At 42.6% G+C, this 20,160-nt stretch overlaps 1 protein-coding gene across 3 annotated transcripts in view; it reads left to right on the forward strand.

Annotated features, from left to right (window-relative positions):
- WDR86 (WD repeat domain 86) overlaps nt 1–19,779 on the forward strand; it is a 32,489-nt gene extending 12,710 nt beyond the window's left edge. For 2 of the 3 annotated variants that reach the window (XM_054021198.1, XM_054021199.1), the window contains exons 5-7: nt 11,906–12,041; nt 17,168–17,271; nt 17,534–19,779. In XM_054021198.1, the coding sequence (XP_053877173.1) occupies nt 11,906–12,041; nt 17,168–17,271; nt 17,534–17,752 (459 nt within the window). In that variant the 3' untranslated portion in view covers nt 17,753–19,779. The remainder of the gene's footprint in view (nt 1–11,905; nt 12,042–17,167; nt 17,272–17,533) is intronic. The other variant, XM_054021200.1, reaches the window with a different exon arrangement.
- Nucleotides 19,780–20,160: the final 381 nt, after the last annotated feature.

Genomic DNA, 20,160 nt, shown 5'->3' on the forward strand with positions numbered 1-20,160 from the left:
CCTCTTCAGGCCCCCTGCCCCCCATACACACTTTCTTGGGCTGTCCTTTGCTAGGTGCTCTCATTGGATTAGGCAGAGCCCGTCAAGCTTCCAACCTGCTCCCTCTGAGACTTCCATTGCCTGTTACCTAACCAGGTTGTGGAGCAGCTAGAGCTACTCACTCTTTCCTCTCCCTGCAATGCAACACACGACCAGCGCGGCGGCTGCATCACGGAAGGTACAGCAGCTGCTTGGAGACCGCTGGGGAGGGTGTAGGGATGCAGCTGATTCAGACCTATACATTTAAAAATGTCAGGGCATGGCTATGGGAACATTTTCAATTCATAACCAAATACATGCTTTCCTTACCACAACAGTTTGGACAACCTTCCCTAAATATGTACAGTACCTCTGAACCTGAGAATTTCCAAGATGTTCTACCAACTGTCCCCAGAGATTGCTTCATCTACTACTGATGTACAGCCTTGGGGGGTATTTGTCAAAATGACACTGCAAGAGGAGGTTGCTCTGGTGGGGGAGTGGCATATATGTGAAAGAAAGCATAGAGTCAAATAAAGTAAAAAGTAGGGGAGTCAAGCGATTAAAAAAACTGCATGATTAAACAATAATAGAATACCATTTATTTAAATATTTTTGGGTGTTTTCTACATTTTCAAATATATTGATTTAAATTATAACACAGTGTACAGTGCTCACTTTATATTTATATTTTTATATTTGATTACAAGTTTCTGCATTGGAGTGTTGCTCTTTTAAGACTTCTGAAAGCATGTTCCACACCTCGTCCCTCTCAGATTTGGAAGGCACTTCAGATTCTTAAACCTTGGATCGAGTGCTGTAGCTATCTTTAGAAATCTCACATTGGTACCTTATTTGTGTTTTGTCAAATCTGCAGAGAAAGTGTTCTTAAAATGAACAACATATGCTGGGTCATCATCCGAGACGGCGATAACATGAAATATATGGCAGAATGCAAGTAAAACAGAGCAGGTGACATACAGTTCTCCCCCAAGGAGTTCAGTCACTAATTTAATTAACGCGTTATTTTTTTAACAAGCATCATCAGCATGGAAGCATGTCCTCTGGAATAGAGGTCAAAGCATGAAAGGGCATACGAATGTTTAGTAACGTTAATTAGAATGTAAATACCTTGCAATGCCGGCTACAAAAGTGCCATGCAAATGCCTGTTCTCACTTTCTGGTGACATTGTAAATAAGAAGAGGGCAGCATTACCTCCTGTAAATGTAAACAAACTTGTTTGTCTGAGCGATTGGCTGAACAAGAAATAGGACTGAGTGGACTTGTAGGCTCTAAAGTTTTACACTGTTTTTTGTTTTTGAGTGCAGTTATGTAACAAATATCTACATTTGTAAGTTTCACTTTCATGACAAAGGGATTGCACTATAGTGCTTGCATTAGGTGAATTGAAAAATACTATTTCTTTTGTTTATAATTTTTATAGTGTAAATATTTGTAATTAAAATAATATACACTTTGATTTCAATTACAACACAGAATACAATGTATTTAAAAATGTAGAAAAACATCCAAAATATTTCATAAATTTCAATTGTATTCTATTGTTTAACCGTGTGATTAAAACTCCAATTAATTATAAGTAATTTTTTTAATCGTGATTAATTTTTTTAGTTAATCGCGTGAGTTAACTGTGATTAATCAACAGCCCAAGTAAAAATCTTAAACTGAACCTTAGGATATCTAGACCTCAACTGGAGTATTGTGTCCAGTTCTGGGCACTGCATTTCAAGAAAGATGTGGAGAAATTGGAGAAGGTCCAGAGAAGAGCAACAAGAATGATTAAAAGTCTTGAGAACATGACCTATGAAGGAAGGCTGAAAGAATTGGGTTTGTTTAGTTTGGAAAAGAGAAGACTGAGAGGGGACATGATAGCAGTTTTCAGGTATCTAAAAGGGTGTCATAAGGAGGAGGGAGAAAACTTGTTCAGCTTAGCCTCTAAGGGTAGAACAAGAAGCAATAGGCTTAAACTGCAGCAAGGGAGGTTTAGGTTGGACATTAGGAAAAAGTTCCTAACTGTCAGGGTGGTTAAACACTGGAATAAATTGCCTAGGGAGGTTGTGGAATCTCCATCTCTGGAGATATTTAAGAGTAGGTTAGATAAATGTCTATCAGGGATGGTCTAGACAGTATTTGGTCCTGCCATGAGGGCAGGGGACTGGACTCAATGACCTCTCAAGGTCCCTTCCAGTCCTTGAATCTATGGATAGAAAAATTCCATACTTGACTAAAAACAGTGTAGCAGTAGGAATATACTACTGAGCACCTGACCAGGATGGTATCCATGATTGTGAAATGCCAAGGGAGGTTAGAGAGGCTACAAAAGCAGAAAGTACAATAATAATGGGTGACTTCAACTTTCCTTCTATTGACTGGGTAAATGTCACCTCAGGACATGATGCAGATAAAATTTCTAGACACCATAAATGAGTGTTTCTTGGTGCAGTTAGTCCTGGAACCCACAAAGGGAGAGGCAATTCTTGATTTACACCTAAATGGAGCACAGGATCTGATCCGTATAGCTGAACTGCTCAGTAATAGTGACCCTAATGTAATTAAATTTAATATCCTTGGAGGGGTGATAATACAAAAAAACCTGCACAATAACATTTAATTTTAAAAAGGGAAACTACACAAAAATGAGTATGCTCCTTATATGGAAATTAAAAGGCATTGCCACAAGGGCTAAAAGCCTGCAGGCAGCATGCTGGACTACTTAAAAACACCCTAAGAGAGGCTCAGACTAAATTTATACCACAAATCAGAAAAGACAGTAAGAGGACCAAAAGAATGCCACCATGGTTAAGTAGCAGAGTAATGGAGGCCAGTGGAGGCAACAATTTGCAAGTCAAATCCTAGTAAGGATAATAGGAAGGAGCACAAACTTTGTTAGGTTAAGTGTAAAAGTATAAAAATGCAATCCAGAGAAGCAACTTACTCTAAAGATATAAAAACTAACAAGAATATTTTTAAGTATGCCGAACAGGCAGCCAGGCCACTGGATGACAAAGGTGTTAAAGGAGCACTCCTGGAAGACAAGGTCATTGCAGAGAATCTAAATGTAAACTTTGCATCAGTCTTCACTGCAGATGATGTGCAGGAGATACTCACATCAGAGCTATCCTTTTTGGGTGACAAATCTGAAGTACTATCCCATACTTATCTGTGAATAGAAGAAGTTTTAGAACAAATTGATAAATGTAACAAGTCACCAGGACCCAATGTTTATTCACCCAAGAGTTCTGAGGCAACTCAAATATAAGACTGCAGAACTACTAACATAGTACATAACCTATTGCTGAAATCAACTTCTGTACGAGATGACTGGAAGTTAGGTTAGGTAACACAGATTTTTTTTTTTTTTTTTTTTTAAGGGCTCCAGTGTCAGTCCTGACAATTGTAGGCTGGCGCACCTACCTTCAGTATCAGACAAATGGGTAGAAACTGTGCTAAAGAAAAGAATTATCAGACCCATAGATAAATACGATTTAGTGGGGAAGTGTCAACCTGGCTTTTATAAAGGGAAATCATGCCTCACCAATCTCCTAGAATTCTTTGAAGGGGTCAACAAGCATGTGAACAAGGGTGATCCAGTTGATATAGTGTACTTGGATTTTCAGAAAGTGTGTGACAAGGTTCTTCACCAAAGGCTCATAAGGAAACTAAGTCGTCGTGGGCCAACAGGGAAGGTCTTTTCATGGATCAGTAACTGGCTGAAAGATGATAAACTAAGGATAGGAATAAATGGTCAATTTTCACAATGGAGAGAAGTAAACAGTGGGGTTTCCCAAGGATCTGTACTGGGACCTGTGCTGTTCAGCATATTCCCTAATGATTGGGAAAAGGGGGTGAACAGTGAGGCGGCAAAGTTTGCAGATGATACAGAACTATTCAAGATAGTTAAGTCCAAAGCAGACTGTGAAGAGTTACAGGTGGATCTCAAAACTCGGTGACTGGGCAAGAAAATGGCAGATAAAATTCAATGTTGATAAGGACAAAGTATGCACAATGGAGAAAAAATAATTCCAACTATAGTAATATATAATATAAAATGATGGGTTAGCTTTTACCACTCGAGAAAGATCTTGGAGTCACTGTGGATAGTTCTCTGAAACCTTCAGTCAATGTGCAGCAGCGGTCAAAAGGGCTAACAGTAGGGTTGGAACTATTAGGAAAGGGATAGATAATATGATGGAAAATATCATAATACTACTATATAAATCCATGGTGAGCCCACACCTGCAATGCTGTGTCCAGTTCTGATTGCCCCATCTCAAAAAGGTTATAATAGAACTGGAAAAGGTTGAGAGAAGGGCCACAAAAATGGTCAAGGATATGGAATGGCTTTTGTCTGAGGAGAGACTAAAAAGATTAGGTTTGTTCAGCTTAGAAAATAGATAACTAAGGGGGTGGGGGTATGATAGAGGTCTATAAATGGTGTGGAGAAAGTGAATAGAGAAGTATTATTTACCCTTTTTCACAATATGCAAACCAAGGATGACGCAATGAAATTAATAGCCAGCACGTTTAATACAAACAAGAGGAAATGTTTTTTCACATAATGCACAATTAGCCGGTGGAACTCATGGCCATGGATGTTGTGATGGCCAAAAGTATAGCTGGGTTAGAAAAAGAACTAGACAAGTTCATTGCTGATAGGTCCATTAATGGCTATTAGCCAAGATGGTCAGGGATTCATCCCCATGCTTGAGGTGACCCTAAACTTCCGGCTGACAGAAGCCAGAACTGAAAGATGGGTGGATCAGTCCAAAATTGCCCTGTTGTGTACACTCTCCCTGAAGCTTTGGTGCTGGCTACTGTTGGAGATGGGATACTGGGCTAGATAGACCATTTGGTCTGACCAGTATGGCATCTCCTATGTTCTTATGAGGAACATAGGTTAGTAGAACAAAGTTATCTAGTTTGGGATTTAGCTTGGAAGCCAGAGGAAACATTCCTACTGTGGTGAAAAGTGCAACATGACCACAAACAGGCAGGAACTTAGCTTTGGGTCTCTTCCAAAATACGGCACCTTTAGTAGGACAAGTCCCTCTAAAGATGTATTGAATTTTAGTACTCGGGATGGAGGAGTGCCACCTACTCAATTGTCACTTGCACTCCATTTCCTGATGCAGTGTGATCACAAGAGGACGAATGACTTGTCCCGTTGTTCCAGTTGTTAACTGGATTTGAAATGTTCTTAAATCTTGTAATTTGCCTTAGTATTTATTTTATAACTAGTCAGGTGATGCACATATAAATCAGAGTAATGTACTTTTGTACAGTACCTGGGGGTACTAGAGAAGCGTAGTTTCAGCACCAATCCAAGAAATCAAGCTGCAGTGGAGGAGTTGGACTGTTTTTTCTGAGAATCCAGCCAGCATAAGAACTATGGTCTTATTGTCAGAAAACAACCTCTTGTCTGCAGATTTTTTTTTTTTGCTCATTAAAATGAATGTGGTTGGAACAGGATCTTGAAAGGCCAGCTCAGCTGAAAGCTCGCATAGTTGGACCTCAGGAACTGGTCCCATTAGTGATTCTGTATTTAGCAAGCTCGGTTTAAATGAGTTTCCCCCTGAAAAGTTGTGGGAATGCAGCCCAGTGATGTGGTGAGTAAGCAGATAATTGGGAATTTGGTAAGCGAAGAGACACAGGAGTGGTTGGGAATGTGCATGGATGCACTGACACCAATAATGTTTGTCCAGATCTGATTGGAGGGCTGAGAAGTGAACTTGTTTTCTTCTGGCAGAGATGTATCCGTGAGAGGAAAGTGCATGTCTATGAACCGTGGCATAAGTACCAGCCAGGCAGTTGTATTGCAGATATTTTTGGCCGTCATACAAAGAGAAGGGAAATCTTGAGAAGCAGCATATTCAGATTCACCAAACTGCTGAGCATTAAGCTATTACTGGCCACTTCAGTCTTGAGAGCTGCCTGGATGAGAACATTGTTATTCATGTAGTGTTTGTATTAAAATAGTGTTTTAGAGGCCCAAACCAAGAGCAGAGCCATCGGAAGATGACCTCGCCATAGCTAAAGCTGTAACAATTTTACCATTATGATCTGTTTCGCTCCTGCCCTAATTTTGCGTGCCGAACGGGTCTGCCTGAAATTTCTCATGCAATAGTATATCTCAAACGGTGTGGCCTGTATGCTCAAATTTGTTTTATTCTTCTGTTGTAGGTGAGAGATAGTGTTTCAGCTAGCACAGAGTGCAGAGGAGAAGTCTCTCTCAGCAATGGGACGAGTGAACAGGTCGGAGTTCTGGGCAGCTGTGCAGTGAAAGCCACTCCATATAATTCATTTGTAAATAAGGCTTTAAAACCAGGCAGCTGGTTGCCATCTCCTTTTTTTAGCTAATTAGCTTTCAAATGTTTAGACCCCTTTAAATGAGGCACTTTAGTGTCCACTTTTCTCATTGATATTGGAGCTGCAAATCTCAGCCTGTGCTCTCTAATCTATTAGAAGTCTCCATAGTTTGCCATGCTTTTCCCCAACAGGAGCTCTCTTGGGAAATTGGCCAAAGTGAACAAAGCTTCTCCAAAGTCAGCCAAGGAAAGTACAGGTCTGAGGATATCGCTGCTTCTCCAGGCAGTGGCAGATTAGAATTTGTAATTGTATCTTCTGATCACTTATAAATCAGGAGTTGACAGACCTGGGTATATTTAAAAAAGCTGTTGTGTAAAGTTTCTCATTTTTTCCCCTCCCCCACCTAAATTATGGAAAATTAATTTGCACTCTTATCAGCATAAGGCATCCGTATCTTTGTAATGAAACAAATATAAATTAAAAATTAGAATATTTGACATTTTGTAGTGAAGACCTAATTTAGGATTTTGCGTACTTGATAGTCTATATCATACAATGCATATCTCAAGCCTGAGACTGCAGTCATTTTTCCATTTCATTAGCCAAACGAATTTTTTAGGAGATTGCCTAAAGTATTTTATTCCATATTTTATATGCTGTAAACAAATATTACTCTGGAAAAACAAATGGGTGAGGCCTTACTAAACTAGAAAGTTCACTAGCGTGACCAGACAGCAAGTATGAAAAATCAGGACGGGGGTGGGAAGTAATAGGTACCTATATAAGAAAAAGCCCCAAATATCGAGACTGTCGCTATAAACTAGGGACATCTGGTCACCCTAAAGTTCACTCTCTTTGGTCTGTATGGTTTGTTTTTGTATGAAAATAGATTTTGCTTTAATAAAGGAACAGGATTGGATAAGTCAAGAGTTGGTAATGATATATGGAATCTTTCACATCTAGGATGAATGATCTTGTGATTAGGGTGCTAGCCTGAGACTTGAGACCCACGTTCAGTTCCCTGCTTCACCATAAACTTCCTGTATGATCTTGGGCAGATCATTTCATTTCTCTTCCCTAATTCCCCATCTATAAAATGGGGATATTATTAATTCCTTGCCTCACAGGACTATTGAGAGACACTCAGATAGTAAAGGGATGGACGCCACACAAGTACTATAGGTAGATCTAGGTTGTGATGGGATGTATCCCCAAGGTGAAGCCGGGAAGCTGTTGGAACCGCTGTGCTCCCCTAACTATTCAGCTGGGTTGGCCTCTCCCCTGCTCTGCTGGCGAGACACAGCCAGTCCCTCTGGGTCCTGTTATCACCCGACACGACAGCAGGTGGCACCACACACCCCACTAAGTTACCTGAGTGCTTTACCTAAGCCACTCATGGACCAACAATGGAGTTAACAGCCAATTTCCCAGCTCCCCAGCATTGCACGCCTATTGGAGCATAAACACAGAATTAGACCATCTTGTACTGCACTGGTAGCTGTACAGTGCAAACTCATTAATTAGTCTGTTCCCCCCTCGCTGTGGGGAAGATATGACCCAGCCTTTGTTAACAGGGCTAAGATTCCCAAACACTTCGCTCAAAACCACCCTAGTTAAGATAAAACATAAAACAGGTTTATTAACTATAGAAAGATAGATTTTAAATGATTATAAGTGATAGCAAACAGATCAAAGCAGGTTACCTAGGAAATCAAACAATCGCACTCTAAGTCTCATACAAACTGGATAGGATTTGAATCAGCAATATCTCACCCTGACTGATGGTACAAGCAGGCTCACAGAGTCTTGATGTGCAGGCTGCATCTTCTTTTCAGCCTGGGTTCCCCTCAAAGTCCTTTGTCTTCCATAGGTTCTTTCAGGTGTTGAGTTGTGGGGGAGTGAAGACCAATCAAGATGTCGCTCCCTGTCTTTTATAGTTTCTTCCAGTTTGCTGGAAAGTCTATAAATGTGGAAGGGTGGGGTGGGGGAGGAAGGAAGGGGTCCACTTCCATTGGCCAAACATTCTCCATTGTCTCGGTGCTCCCTGGGAGGAGGCTTCCTTATGCAGAGTTCCTGTGTTAGAAGATTCGTCCCTTGATGGGTGTTGACGACAGAAATTAACACTGTCTGGCTACTCCATTGTTGTACCTGAAAGGCTGGTTTGGGGTATTTCCAGCTTCACGTCATACTTTAGTAACTCCCACATAGCAAGATTTCATAACTTCACATACAATGATAGCACATACAATCCAACAAGATAGTAATGTTTAGCAGATCAAGACTTTTAGAATGATACCTCACAAGGCATACTTTGTACAAAACCTCTCATAATTACATCATCATGGTAAATATGGGGTGCTTTGGGGTGCAGAGTGCCATATAGGTTACAGCTTCAAATCCAGTGGGAGTTTGTGAAAGCTATCACCAAGTGATGGCTGACAGGTGCCCTAGGTGCAATGAGATGGTGGCTTCAGTTCAGTTCCTATTGCAAAAACAGCATCAAAAGGAGTGGAAGGATTATGTTATGGTTAAGGACTGGGACTTGAGAGATTTGTTCCTGATTCGGCAGCAGACTTCCTGAGTGACCCTTGGCAAATATTTAATGTGTTGATACTTCAGTTTCCCAGTCTGTAAAATGAGGCTGATAATACTTTCCTATATCGTATGGGTATTGTGAGTCTAACTTCATTAGGTTGGTGTGATGCCCATACACTGTAGTTGTGAAAAGCATAGAAAAGCCTATAAATCAGTACAACTGGTACCCTTCTTGGCACAGAGGCTACAGACTAAATAAAGACTGAACTAGAGTTCACAAAAACTCTTAGAGTTCATCACTCCATATCACAGCTAGGGCTTTTCAGGGAAGGTTTTCACTGCTGTTACACCGTGGGTTCCATTAACTAGCTAGCTAAGCCCCCTTCATTTGCCACATTGTATTTCTAGCAGAGAAATAAAGATGGAGAGCAAACCAAGACACGTAGCTGTTATTTTGTTTGACTTCAATGTTTTCACAGCCGCTTAAATGGAGAGCTTAAGCACTATAACCTAATGTACCCTTCATGCAAAGTGGCATGCACCTGTAAGAGGCTGTAACTTAGTGTTCGTTCTTGTTGAGTAGATTCTGCTGCTTGTAAGATGTTTGGAACAGAAATACCATGAGTTGGCCAAGAACAATCCAGCAGGATCCCAACTCCAGCCAACCTTTTCCAATTAGCAGTGGAATGTGACAATGTTTTCCATGCCCACTTAGGTTGGGTTTTAAGGTCAGATTAGCTCTGTCAGGCTATTTGTGTAGCTCAAAATCTGTGTTTATACAGCAGGTCGCTCCCTCGCTTCCCTTCTTGAGATGTAATAGTAGTGCCACTGCTGATGCATCAGAAATTTAATGAGATGTGAAATTTCAAGCTCCTAGTTTTGGGGCAATTGTGTGTTTTATGAGCTTCTGAGACATGGCCTTGAAAAGGTCCTGTGTACCAAGTTCTGCCTGCAGTCAGTTGCATGAGCACAGTTACTCTTGAATTCGGTGGTGTTTGTGCATGTGTCTTCAAGGGCATCTTGGTCCTTTTGTGTGAGTTTGCCATTACTCTCGTCCAGTGGAGCACAGCCCCATCGTAAACACTTTAAGTATCTTTCGTTAGAGGTTCTCAGAATACTGTACAAGCAGTAAAGATGTGATTTACCCCTTTGGTACAGAGCTGACTCGGGACACTAAAGGGGATTTGGGGCAGGAAGGAAATCAAATTTATCTGCACAATCCAGGGGTGAGCAAAAGGGCTGAATAGCCACATGGAGTGTGTGGAGGGCGTGGAGGATGGGGAGAGGTGTTTTAAATAACTTACTTTATGGTGAAGTATAGGAGTAGAGACATGGCCTAAAAGTGAAGTCCATGTCAAGCTGGGTTAGTGCATAACGTGCAGTCAGTCTCTATTGCAGGACTCCCCTTGACATCAGAGGGAGTTTGATCAAGCAAGGGGTTATCTTCTGGACAGGGCTTAAATTCTCAGAGTATTTCCCAGAGTCCCCACCCCCATTCCTCATGGGAGGTGCCTGGAGGCTTGGGGGCCCCCTGAAACCAGCTTGCAGCCCTCCCAGGGGACCCTGGACCCCCAGTTGGGAACTGTAACACCATCAGACAGGAGTCAAGTTTTTAAAATATTTACCGGTGCTCTGCTCCAGTCAGCTCCAGCTGAATTTAAGCCCTGCTTCTGGGCGTGACAGCCTTTTAACCTGTGTGCTCATAGGGGAAAATAAGCCATTATTCCTTGTGCAAGTTCTGTTTTTCTTCCGATTGCCACCTGTTTCTCCCTCCTCTTTACGTGTTTGAATCAGTCCCAAGGTGGTTCCTACCAGCCCTTAAAAGCCTGATATGTAAAACTGTGATTACCCTGGCACCTGAATTGGAACTTTTGGTAAGAGAATTTTTTTTTTTATTTTATTTTTTTATGTAGCACCAGCTGCGTGCTAGACGCTTTACAGACAAGCGCCCAACCAGAGTCCTTGCTGTGAAGAGGTTACAATCTTAGTATTTTAATGATGCCTATTTAGTCTTGGTTTATTTTCCTTATCTGTATGTTAGAAGAACTCAGTGAGATCTTTCCCATATTAGGGAAGGCTGATGAGAGGAAGGATGGCCTTGTGGCTAAGGCACTGGACTATGACTCAGGAAGTCTGGGTTTCATTCACAGCTGTGCCACAGACTTGCTACATGATTTTGCACAAGCCACTTAATCTCCCTTTGCTTCTGTTTCCCATCTGTCTGGTGGAGGTAACCCTACCCTTCCTGTCTTGTCGGTTTAGATTGTAAGGGAGTGTCTCCTACTATATGTATTTACAGTGACTAGCACAATGAAGTCAGCTGAAGCCTCTAGGCAGTATTGCTGGAATTCAAATAATATTGGAAACCGTTTTAATTGCTACATTGCTAAGATAATTTATGAAACACTTCTAGGATCCTGTCTGAAAACAGCATTTTTAAAAATGTTATTGCATCATTGAACAATACTGGAAACAAACATCCAAAACAGTTACAAAGAAAACACAGTATTTCAAAACACCGACCTTGTCTGTTGTTATCCCATTAGCCTCTGACTTGGTTTATTTAATTTGCCTTTTTGTCACTTAGGATTTGTTTTTTGAGGGTTTTTTTTTATTTGAAATTTGTGATCTCATACTGTATTTACCAATTGTTTTTAGTCTAGTGCTTTTATAAAATGACAAACTAGTCCAAACTCTCTACTAGTGCAGCTCCATAAACTTCAAGAGAGATGTGTCCACTTTCACCAAAAGAGAATCTGGCCCTTAATCTCTCCCTTGTTTGAAATTTGGAAACCATTTTTAGGGCCCAGAAGTCCCATGAGGGACGTGGCTGTGCAAAGAATACCGGATCAGGCAATTCTGTTTCAGCTCGGAGAGAACTGTTTTGCTGAAACCCCCCTCTAAAAGCTAATTGCTTTTTTTTTTTTCAGTTGGAAGATGTGACTGAGGATGAATCACTTGAGTGCAATTCCCTGAATTTTCTCTGGAGGCTATTGACGATGTTCTTTTCTCTTTCCCCCTCAGCTGGTGAATCGATACTTGTATTCGGGAAGTGCAGACAAGACGGTGAAGTGCTGGTTAGCAGACACTGGGGAGCAAGTCCAAACATACAAGACTCACAAACACAGCGTTAGCACTTTGAAATACCATGCAGGAATCTGTAAGTTGCCTTTCCCCACATTTTGTCTCATTTTCCCTGCTATTTATGGATGTTTTTCCTTTGATTAAAAGTGAATAATAAAGGTAACATTATAGTTGTGAGGAGTGAGATCTTGTGAAATCTTCACTGACTCTTCCTCCTGCCCTAGTGCTACTAGATTGAGCACCAAAGTATGGCACTCACTCTACTGGGTGCCTTCACTTCTCCCAAGCAGAACATTAGTGCAGGTGCATGCAGCTGTTTCTACTCCCTGGCTGCAGCGGGGTCCTGCTATTTCTGCACATCTCAAAGTATATCTGGATGGGTTGGAGACGTGGCTGGGTTCCAGCCTCATGTGCACCAGCTAGCACTAGAGCATGCAGGGATAGCAAGATATTGGGTTTGTGTAATGCACAGTTTATTGTTCTCAAACTAAAAAGTATATTTGTGAAACTTGGCCCTTTCCAAAACATTCTGTCTACTTTGTCCTGAAAGCTAAAACTCCTATTCAGACCCCCATACTCTCCCATACTGATTCCTGCAAATAACTAACGTCTTGTGCCTATGAACCCCATCAAGGCCTCGTTGTGCTAGGCACTACTAACAATTAAGATAGTTCCTGCCTCAGAGAGTTTACAGTCTAGACTTCTGGCCATGTCCTCTCCCCTCTCTGAATCCCTTTGTTGGCTGTCTCTTCTAGCATGTCTCATTTATGCTTCTTGTTCTTGGCTTCAGGTTCATGTATAATGCTGATCCTAGATAGTCATCATCCTGAGCCTTTTTATGTATCATCCTCTGGCCTGATCTGCCAGTGATATAGCCATGGTGTGCTATTTGCCCAGTAAATGTCTCCATGCCTTCTTGCATACAGGCAACATGGAAGAAATGCCCTTCCTGAGCCAATCCACAAGGCCACTGCTCTCTTCTCTTCAGCTCCCTCTTCCACATCTGTCTCAACTATGACATCTGCAAATAACTTTGTTGTAGGGTAATTTGGAACTAACTGTCCATCTCTATCGGTGGAAGGGTAGTACAATGGCAGGTGAAATTCACTTTTGACAAATACAAGGTAATGCATGTTGGAAAGAATAATATGAACTGCTCAGACATACAGATCATGGGTAAATAGTGATTAGCTGACATGATACTGCATATGGTTTTCCTTGGTCCACACTGGCTGGTTGGTCATGATCAGAATCAAGTAAGCTAACTTGATTTCATAGTTGTACTTGGGCACTTAAAAAGTGTTCCTGTAGACAAGCCCAGAGGCATGATACTGAACTATATACACTGCTGGTCTGATCACTACTGTAACTCCGACTTCCTACTGGGGAGGAGGACAGGAGAGGTGAAGGGGTGGGAGGTCGTTCTTTGTTTAATGAGAGCATGAGAAAGACTAAAGTCTAAAAACAATTCCCGTTCTGTAGCTAAGCTGGGAAATCGATGGGCATTGGCTCACTTGAAAGATTACACACCAAGTTCAAATCAAACTTTCCAAGCTGCCACCCCAGTATTGCCAGATTTTGCACACTCTGCCGTCTTTCCTTTCATCCCCTTCTCTTTCCATAACACTCCACACTCTGGGACTAAGCAGTCAGCATTGATATATTTAGCCAGACCTGGGAGAAACATGGTGTTAGTGTGACAGAGGTGTTCACAAGGGTATTATTAGCTTTTAATATAACAATAAAAGCTAAAAGGTGTTGAAGAGAGACAGCTGACTTATCCCATTTGGGAAATAGAACATCCAGTGGGCAATGAAGAACATTAAGGACCTGTTTGGGAAGAATAAACACACCATTTTAACCTTGTAAAAAAGAAACTTCCCCCTTACAACCAGTCATTTGTTTACGATATGATTTTATTACAGTAGCGCCTAGAGGCCCAGTGGAGATAAGAGCCTCACTGCGCTCAGCACTGTACACATACATAGTCCGAGACGCTGCCTGCTCCAGAGAGCTTACAGCTGAAAAAAGACAAGCCAGGCAAAGTATTTTTGCAGATGGAGAACAGAGGCAAGAAACAATTTGCCCAAGGTCACACAGGAAGTCCACAGCAGAGCTGGGACTTGAACCCATGTCTCCTGAAGGCCAGGCTAGCATCCTAGCCACACTACCAGGCATCTTCTCTTTACCTCCGTAACTAACACCACCACAGATTATTAAAACGAGCTTTTTTTTCAGTGCAATTTATCTTTCACTGTTTGTGCTTGTTGTTTCTCTCTGACGTTTCTGGGCTTGGACAATGAAAATGAATTTAGTCAACTCAGATGTCTGTGCTGCAGTTTTTGTGTTGCAAAGATTGCCAGGGAATCTTGTTTAAGAACTGCTCCTTCCATTGAATTTTAACCCCTTCTTCTCCCCCCTCCCCCCCAAAAAGGGGTTTCTGTTGGGTTTGCAGGTAGGTTTGGATACAAATTTATTTATATACAATCTAAATGTTGGCCTGAACTTGATTTGACATTGCCCCTTTGAAGCTCTGATGTACAAGTTACCTCTTTAAATGCAAAATGACAGTTCACAGGGAAATAAAGGATACCTGTCAAAAAGCAAATCCTGAAAGAAAGAGAGAACTAAACTGTACTCGCTAAGAGCAATCCAGTTGCTGATCCAGCCTGCCCTTGCTTAATTTGAGATCTGCAAAGCTTGTGCCACTAGAGGTATAGTGACAGGTTGTTTGATGTACCAGTAAATAATACTGAACTACCCCTTTGTCCATTTCTTCTCTTTCAGTAGTCAATCAATGCCTTGTCATCTGTTTTGAGGGGTGAGGCGGCTGGAGACAGAATGTGAATCCTTGGATGCCCTTCTGTTTCACAAAACTTTCCACACTGGCAGTTTCTGATGAGGCATGAAATACAAGGATCACTGATTTCACCTATTTTCTATCTTAGTTCAGAAATGTCTGTCTATAGGAAAAGTCAACGAGCTGGGAATAGTTAAGGAAAGTTGTGCCATTAGAAGAGAATGTTCCCCAACCATTCAAGCTGGTTGGAATGTTCCTTACTCTGTGTATTAATAGCGAGTTGTTCATAGTCTGAAATGTTCAAAAATGTCTTGTGATTTTTGTGTGCCCAACCTGAAATTCCCTAAAGGTGCTGAGCATATACCCTCTGAAAATCAGGCCCCTTTAAAGTATCTCAAGTTGGGCACCCAAAATCACTAGTCGTGCTTGAATTTAAAATAACCTCCCATAGTTCCTGTGGTATGTGGTGTACAATATAGACATGACAGGACATTTTCAGTCATTTCTATAAACTCCTATACTGTAATGGAATACCAACTCTAACCTGTGGCTTAAATCACTCAAAGGCTGTATTGCTTGCAAGGATCCTAAGCTACAAGAGTAAATTGAAAAAAGCTGCTCTTATGAAAGGAAATTTGTAGAGTTGCTTGAAGATGCATTTTCACTGCTGAAGAAAAAGGATTGTTTGATAGCTCTGCCCAGAGAAATCGTACCTGCTGATAGTAAGCTTTTTTGGTTGAAAAGCTCAGGCTTTATTCTAACAGTGGTAAAGCCGTGCTTCATATGTTATGAGAGAAAGGGTTAGACTCGTACTTAATTACTGGGGTTTGCAGTTTCTCTTTCAAAATCCGAAGGGTATTCACCTCCGCTGCTTGTTGCAACAGAAGAAACTAGTGAAGATACTACAGCAATGAATGGGCCCCTGGAACTGTACGGTGTTCAAAGATATTGAAAGCTTCGGGAAAATCTATGAAACCAAGGCTATCTTGTCTGCTCTAGAGACTGTCAAAGCATATGTATAGACAGGGAAACATACAGAGAGAAGGAAGGGAAACCTAAATGTGTGCAATGAACGTGGTCAGGTAGACTTAACATGAGAGGGAACCGTAGACTTGAGGAAGAGTTCAATACTTTGAAAAATGAGTGTTGTGTGTGGGGGAAACAAAGTCTAGAAGGAATTTAGGCCGAGTGTAATGAGTGTGTAGCATGGAACAGCAAATGTAGCCACAGAAGCAGCAACTGATTGCTTTACAAATAGAACAAATGTTTTTGAGTGGGGTATGTTTCAGGAGTAAAGCCAGTAGCTGGTTGGATGAACCTGAGTGGGCTGCATGGCAGCTTCTCCTGGAGGAAGATACCCATGTTAATAAAACAGGATCCTTTGTTTCATGTTGTGTTCAGCAACTTCTTCCTCCCAGTGGATTATGTATATTGGAATTCTGGACTAGATCCTCAGCTACAGTAAATCAAGGTAGCACCATTGAAGTCCAATGGAGCTCTGCTGACTCTCATCAGCTGAGGGTCTGGCCCCGCATCATCTAACCCTGCTCAGAGCAAGCCTATATTTCATGGCAATTAAAACATCAGTGGCTACTGGTGCATTGTCTACATTACTCTGCTTTTGGAGCTCCAGATTTCTTGGCAATGGTGGGCAAGACCACAGAATCATAGAAATGTAGGACTGGAAGGGACCATGCATAGAGGCTGGCCAAGGTATTATCTGGGCCATCCCTGACAGGTGTTTATCCAACCTGTTCTTAAAAACCTCCAGTAATAGAGATTCTAGGTAATTTGTTCCAGTGCTTAACTACCCTTAAAGTTAGGAAGTTTTTCCTAATTTCTGACCTAAATCTCCCTTATTGCAATTTAAGCCTATTACTTCTTGTCCTGTCCTCAATGGTTAAGGAGAACAATTTACCATCCTTCTCTTCATAACAACCTTTTACATACTTGAAGACTGTTATGTCCCCCCTCTCAGTCTTCTCTGCTCCAGACTGAAAAAAAATAGGTTTGTTTAATCTTTCCTCATAGGTCATGTTTTCTAGCCCTTCAATAATTTTTGTTGCTCTCCTCTGGACTTTCTCCAATTTGGCCACATCTTTCCTGAAGAGTGGTGCCCAGAACTGGATGGAGTACTCCAGTTGAGGCCTTATCAGTGCTGAGTAGAGTGGAAGAATTACTTCTTGTGTCTTGCTTACAACCCTCCTGCTAATACATCCCAGAATGACCCTTCTCTCATTTACACAGGACTAAATTGGGAGCAACCTTACTGGTGTCCATGAAGCTAAACTGGTATGAGCAAGTGGAGAATCAGGCCCAGAAAGTGTTTTCCTCGAATAACTGATCCTTTATGATTGGTCACATGGCTATCCTCAAAAGGCCTCATTGCTCCTTTGTGTTAGTGTTTACAGGAAGTGGTGATGCCTGCGCTCGAGCTTTCAATTCAAAGACAGGCGTCCTGCAGAGGATCTTCCGAGGACACAAGTTCATCATCAACTGCATTCAGGTGAGGAGGGGACTGTACTTTGAAAAACTCAACGTCCAGATCAGCAAGTTTTAGTATAGATTTCTCCATATGTTCTGTGGAAACTGCCATGGCCAGTTACCTGGGCACTAGAACACTTGGAATGCCATGTGCTATGACATGTAGTGGGGAATTGGGCCTTAAATGTAAAGGACTAAACCTCCTGTTTACTTCCAAGCTGCATTTTGATTGTGGTGACTCTGAAGTGTGCAGTATGGGATTAAGTATGGCCTTATTGTTCCAGATTCACAATGAATTATTGTACACAGCTTCCCACGATGGCACGCTAAGGATCTGGGACGTACAAGGAATCTGCAAGCGAAACAAGCATCGCCTGAAGAAGGAGCGGTCTGTCCTGGGCAAGAGCTCTCAGAAGGGAAGTCTGTCTCGTCTTTTCAATAACAGAGTTGGCTGCACAGTGGAACAGGAGAATGGGGAACTTGAGGCTGTTGAACTAATGTGATTGCTCGGGACAAACTTTCTGTCAAAGAGGAAAAACTGAGCCATCTTCTGTGCCCTTGGGTGCAGATAAGCCAGACCTTGGAAAGAGGTGGGAAATTACATTGCCTAAAGTGTTCAATCAAGAGTTCACATTCATGTGAATCATGAAACTGACTCTCTTCAGAATATTACTGATGTCTCACAGCAGCTCATAGTACATTGTAATGGAAAGTAAACTTGTGTGGATGACTTACCGACCAGGGGCAATATGGGGTCAGGCGCCATTGTGGAGAGCAGTCCATGAGAGATGCCTTCCCCTATATTTTTGTTTGTAATTATAATTTGTATTTAAGACTCCTTTTCCCAGTTCCTTCCTGTACAGTGGTATTTGACCCCACTGCTGCCTCACCCTGGTCCCTGACAGGAGGAGCGGCAGGAATAAGTAATAAGCCAATAGGCTCCCTCCCCTTCTTATTGCATGTTACAACACACTGCGATGGAGCAGAATGTGCAAGCGAAGGCTGCCTTGCAGGATGACTCTGAATTGAATTTTCTCAGCTCCCTTTAGGGTTATAATGTCCTTGCCTCTCACTGATCCGAATGACTTTAATGTAGGAGAGCTTGGCTGAGGCACACAGATGCCTGAAGTCTCATTGGTGCTTGAGCTTAGAGCAACAGAGCAGAGATTTAAATGGGCTTTGAAAAAACCCAACAAATGAACAACCTGAACTTCAGGCCAGTTCCTCTGCATGCAGCGTGAGTGGGAGAGCAGGTTGGCAGTGAGTTCCCCTGAGGGGTGGGGGAGGGAGGGCGAGGGACTTGTTTCTTTGTTGTGGACATTGGAAAGCAGGACAACAGGCTTCATGTAAGGATGCTGGTTCTGAAGGATGTGATGGAGGGAGGTTGAGTGAATGCAGCCACCCAGTATCTCTCTGGCTTCGCTGCTGGGCCTGGGCTCCTTTCACATTTCATGAACCCATCAGCGGTGCTGCACATTCCATGACAGGTGACATAGGAGCCAGACAAAATCTAGAGAGTGCCTGGAGACCATATGGGCTTTGAAATGAAGAGCATGTTACCATGGAAGAAGGTGGGTACCTGTTGGAAGGAAGGTGGTGATGTGTAAAGATCTAGAGTGAAATTGTTAGAGATCACCTAGGTGTGCCTGAAGGAAAGGGGGGTTTGGATAAGCATCTGAATCAATGGTTCTCACCCTGTTTATGTGGCCCACAGTGTATTACGTGGGCCGCAAGTTGAGAACCACAGTCCCCGCCCCCAGCCGCCCACAGTCCCCTATGCCCAGCATGGGCCAGGAGCCAATCCCTGGGTATGGGCTGGGCAGCAGCTGGACCCAGACCCTGCCATGTGGGGCTGCATAGCAGCTGGGATCCGAGTGCTGCGGCATGGGGCCGGGCAGCTGGAAGCCCTGGTACTGGGCCAGGAGCTGAGCGCCCGGTGCGGGCTGGCAGCCAGGACCCAAGAAGGGGGGCCAAGAGCAGAGCCCCACCTGAAACCTGGGGGTGCTGCAGCACCCTGGCAAATCCCTAGTTCCCAGTGCCCCCCATCCCCTCACTGCCCGGAGCCCCCTCCACAAACCTACTCACAGACCCACTCTCCCACCCCGTCCCCCTGAGGCACTCACCTGCCCCCTGCTGGCAGGAGCACTCCAGCAGTCTGCATGACGCAGTCTTCCCCTCAGCCAGCCCTGCCTCCGCCAGACCAGAATGGCACATTTTGAATTTTTTTTTAGCACACAGTTGGGCTGCAGCTGTGTGCTAATTGGGCCGCAGGTTGAGAACCGTTGATCTAAATTTAGGGGTGTCGCACTCATCTCTTCCAAGTTCACTGCTCCTTGATAATCACTGAGCCATAAATATTCGTGTCATTTTTTTTTGTAGATACAACACACTTTGTAGATTCAATGAAACAGATACTTAACCATGTGTTTTTATTTTTGTGGCTTTATTTATTCTGTATTGTGGCAGATAAATGCTGTAATACTCTTTGTGAGTGGGTAATAAACACATGGCATCTATAGATGAAACTGAATCCTTTATTTGTAATTTCTTGCTGCATACATAGGATTGGCTGCAGACAAATGGCAGTCAGAAAGGGAGGGGAAGGGGAGAAGCAGAGGGAAAAAAATCATGTGAACTTTACAAACATGCCCTCACTTTCCCCTCTTAGATGGGCTGGAGTCAAGTCTGTTACTGGTGAAGCAGGATGGTCCCTAAATTCTTATGTCCCACCTGCTGCAGTTGTATGACTGCCAACATCTCAACTCTTTAAGCTGCTGAATTTGACTGACAAAGCCACAAAATACACTGCAGCCTTGGGACAAGTATGCTATCCTGGGAGCCAGGACACCCTGGTTTCACCTCTTGGCTCTTACTAGCTGTTGCACTTCACAACTCTTACTAGTGAGCGAGG

The sequence above is a fragment of the Malaclemys terrapin genome, chromosome 2, assembly GCF_027887155.1.
Source record: "Malaclemys terrapin pileata isolate rMalTer1 chromosome 2, rMalTer1.hap1, whole genome shotgun sequence".
NCBI classification, from domain to species: domain Eukaryota; kingdom Metazoa; phylum Chordata; order Testudines; family Emydidae; genus Malaclemys; species Malaclemys terrapin.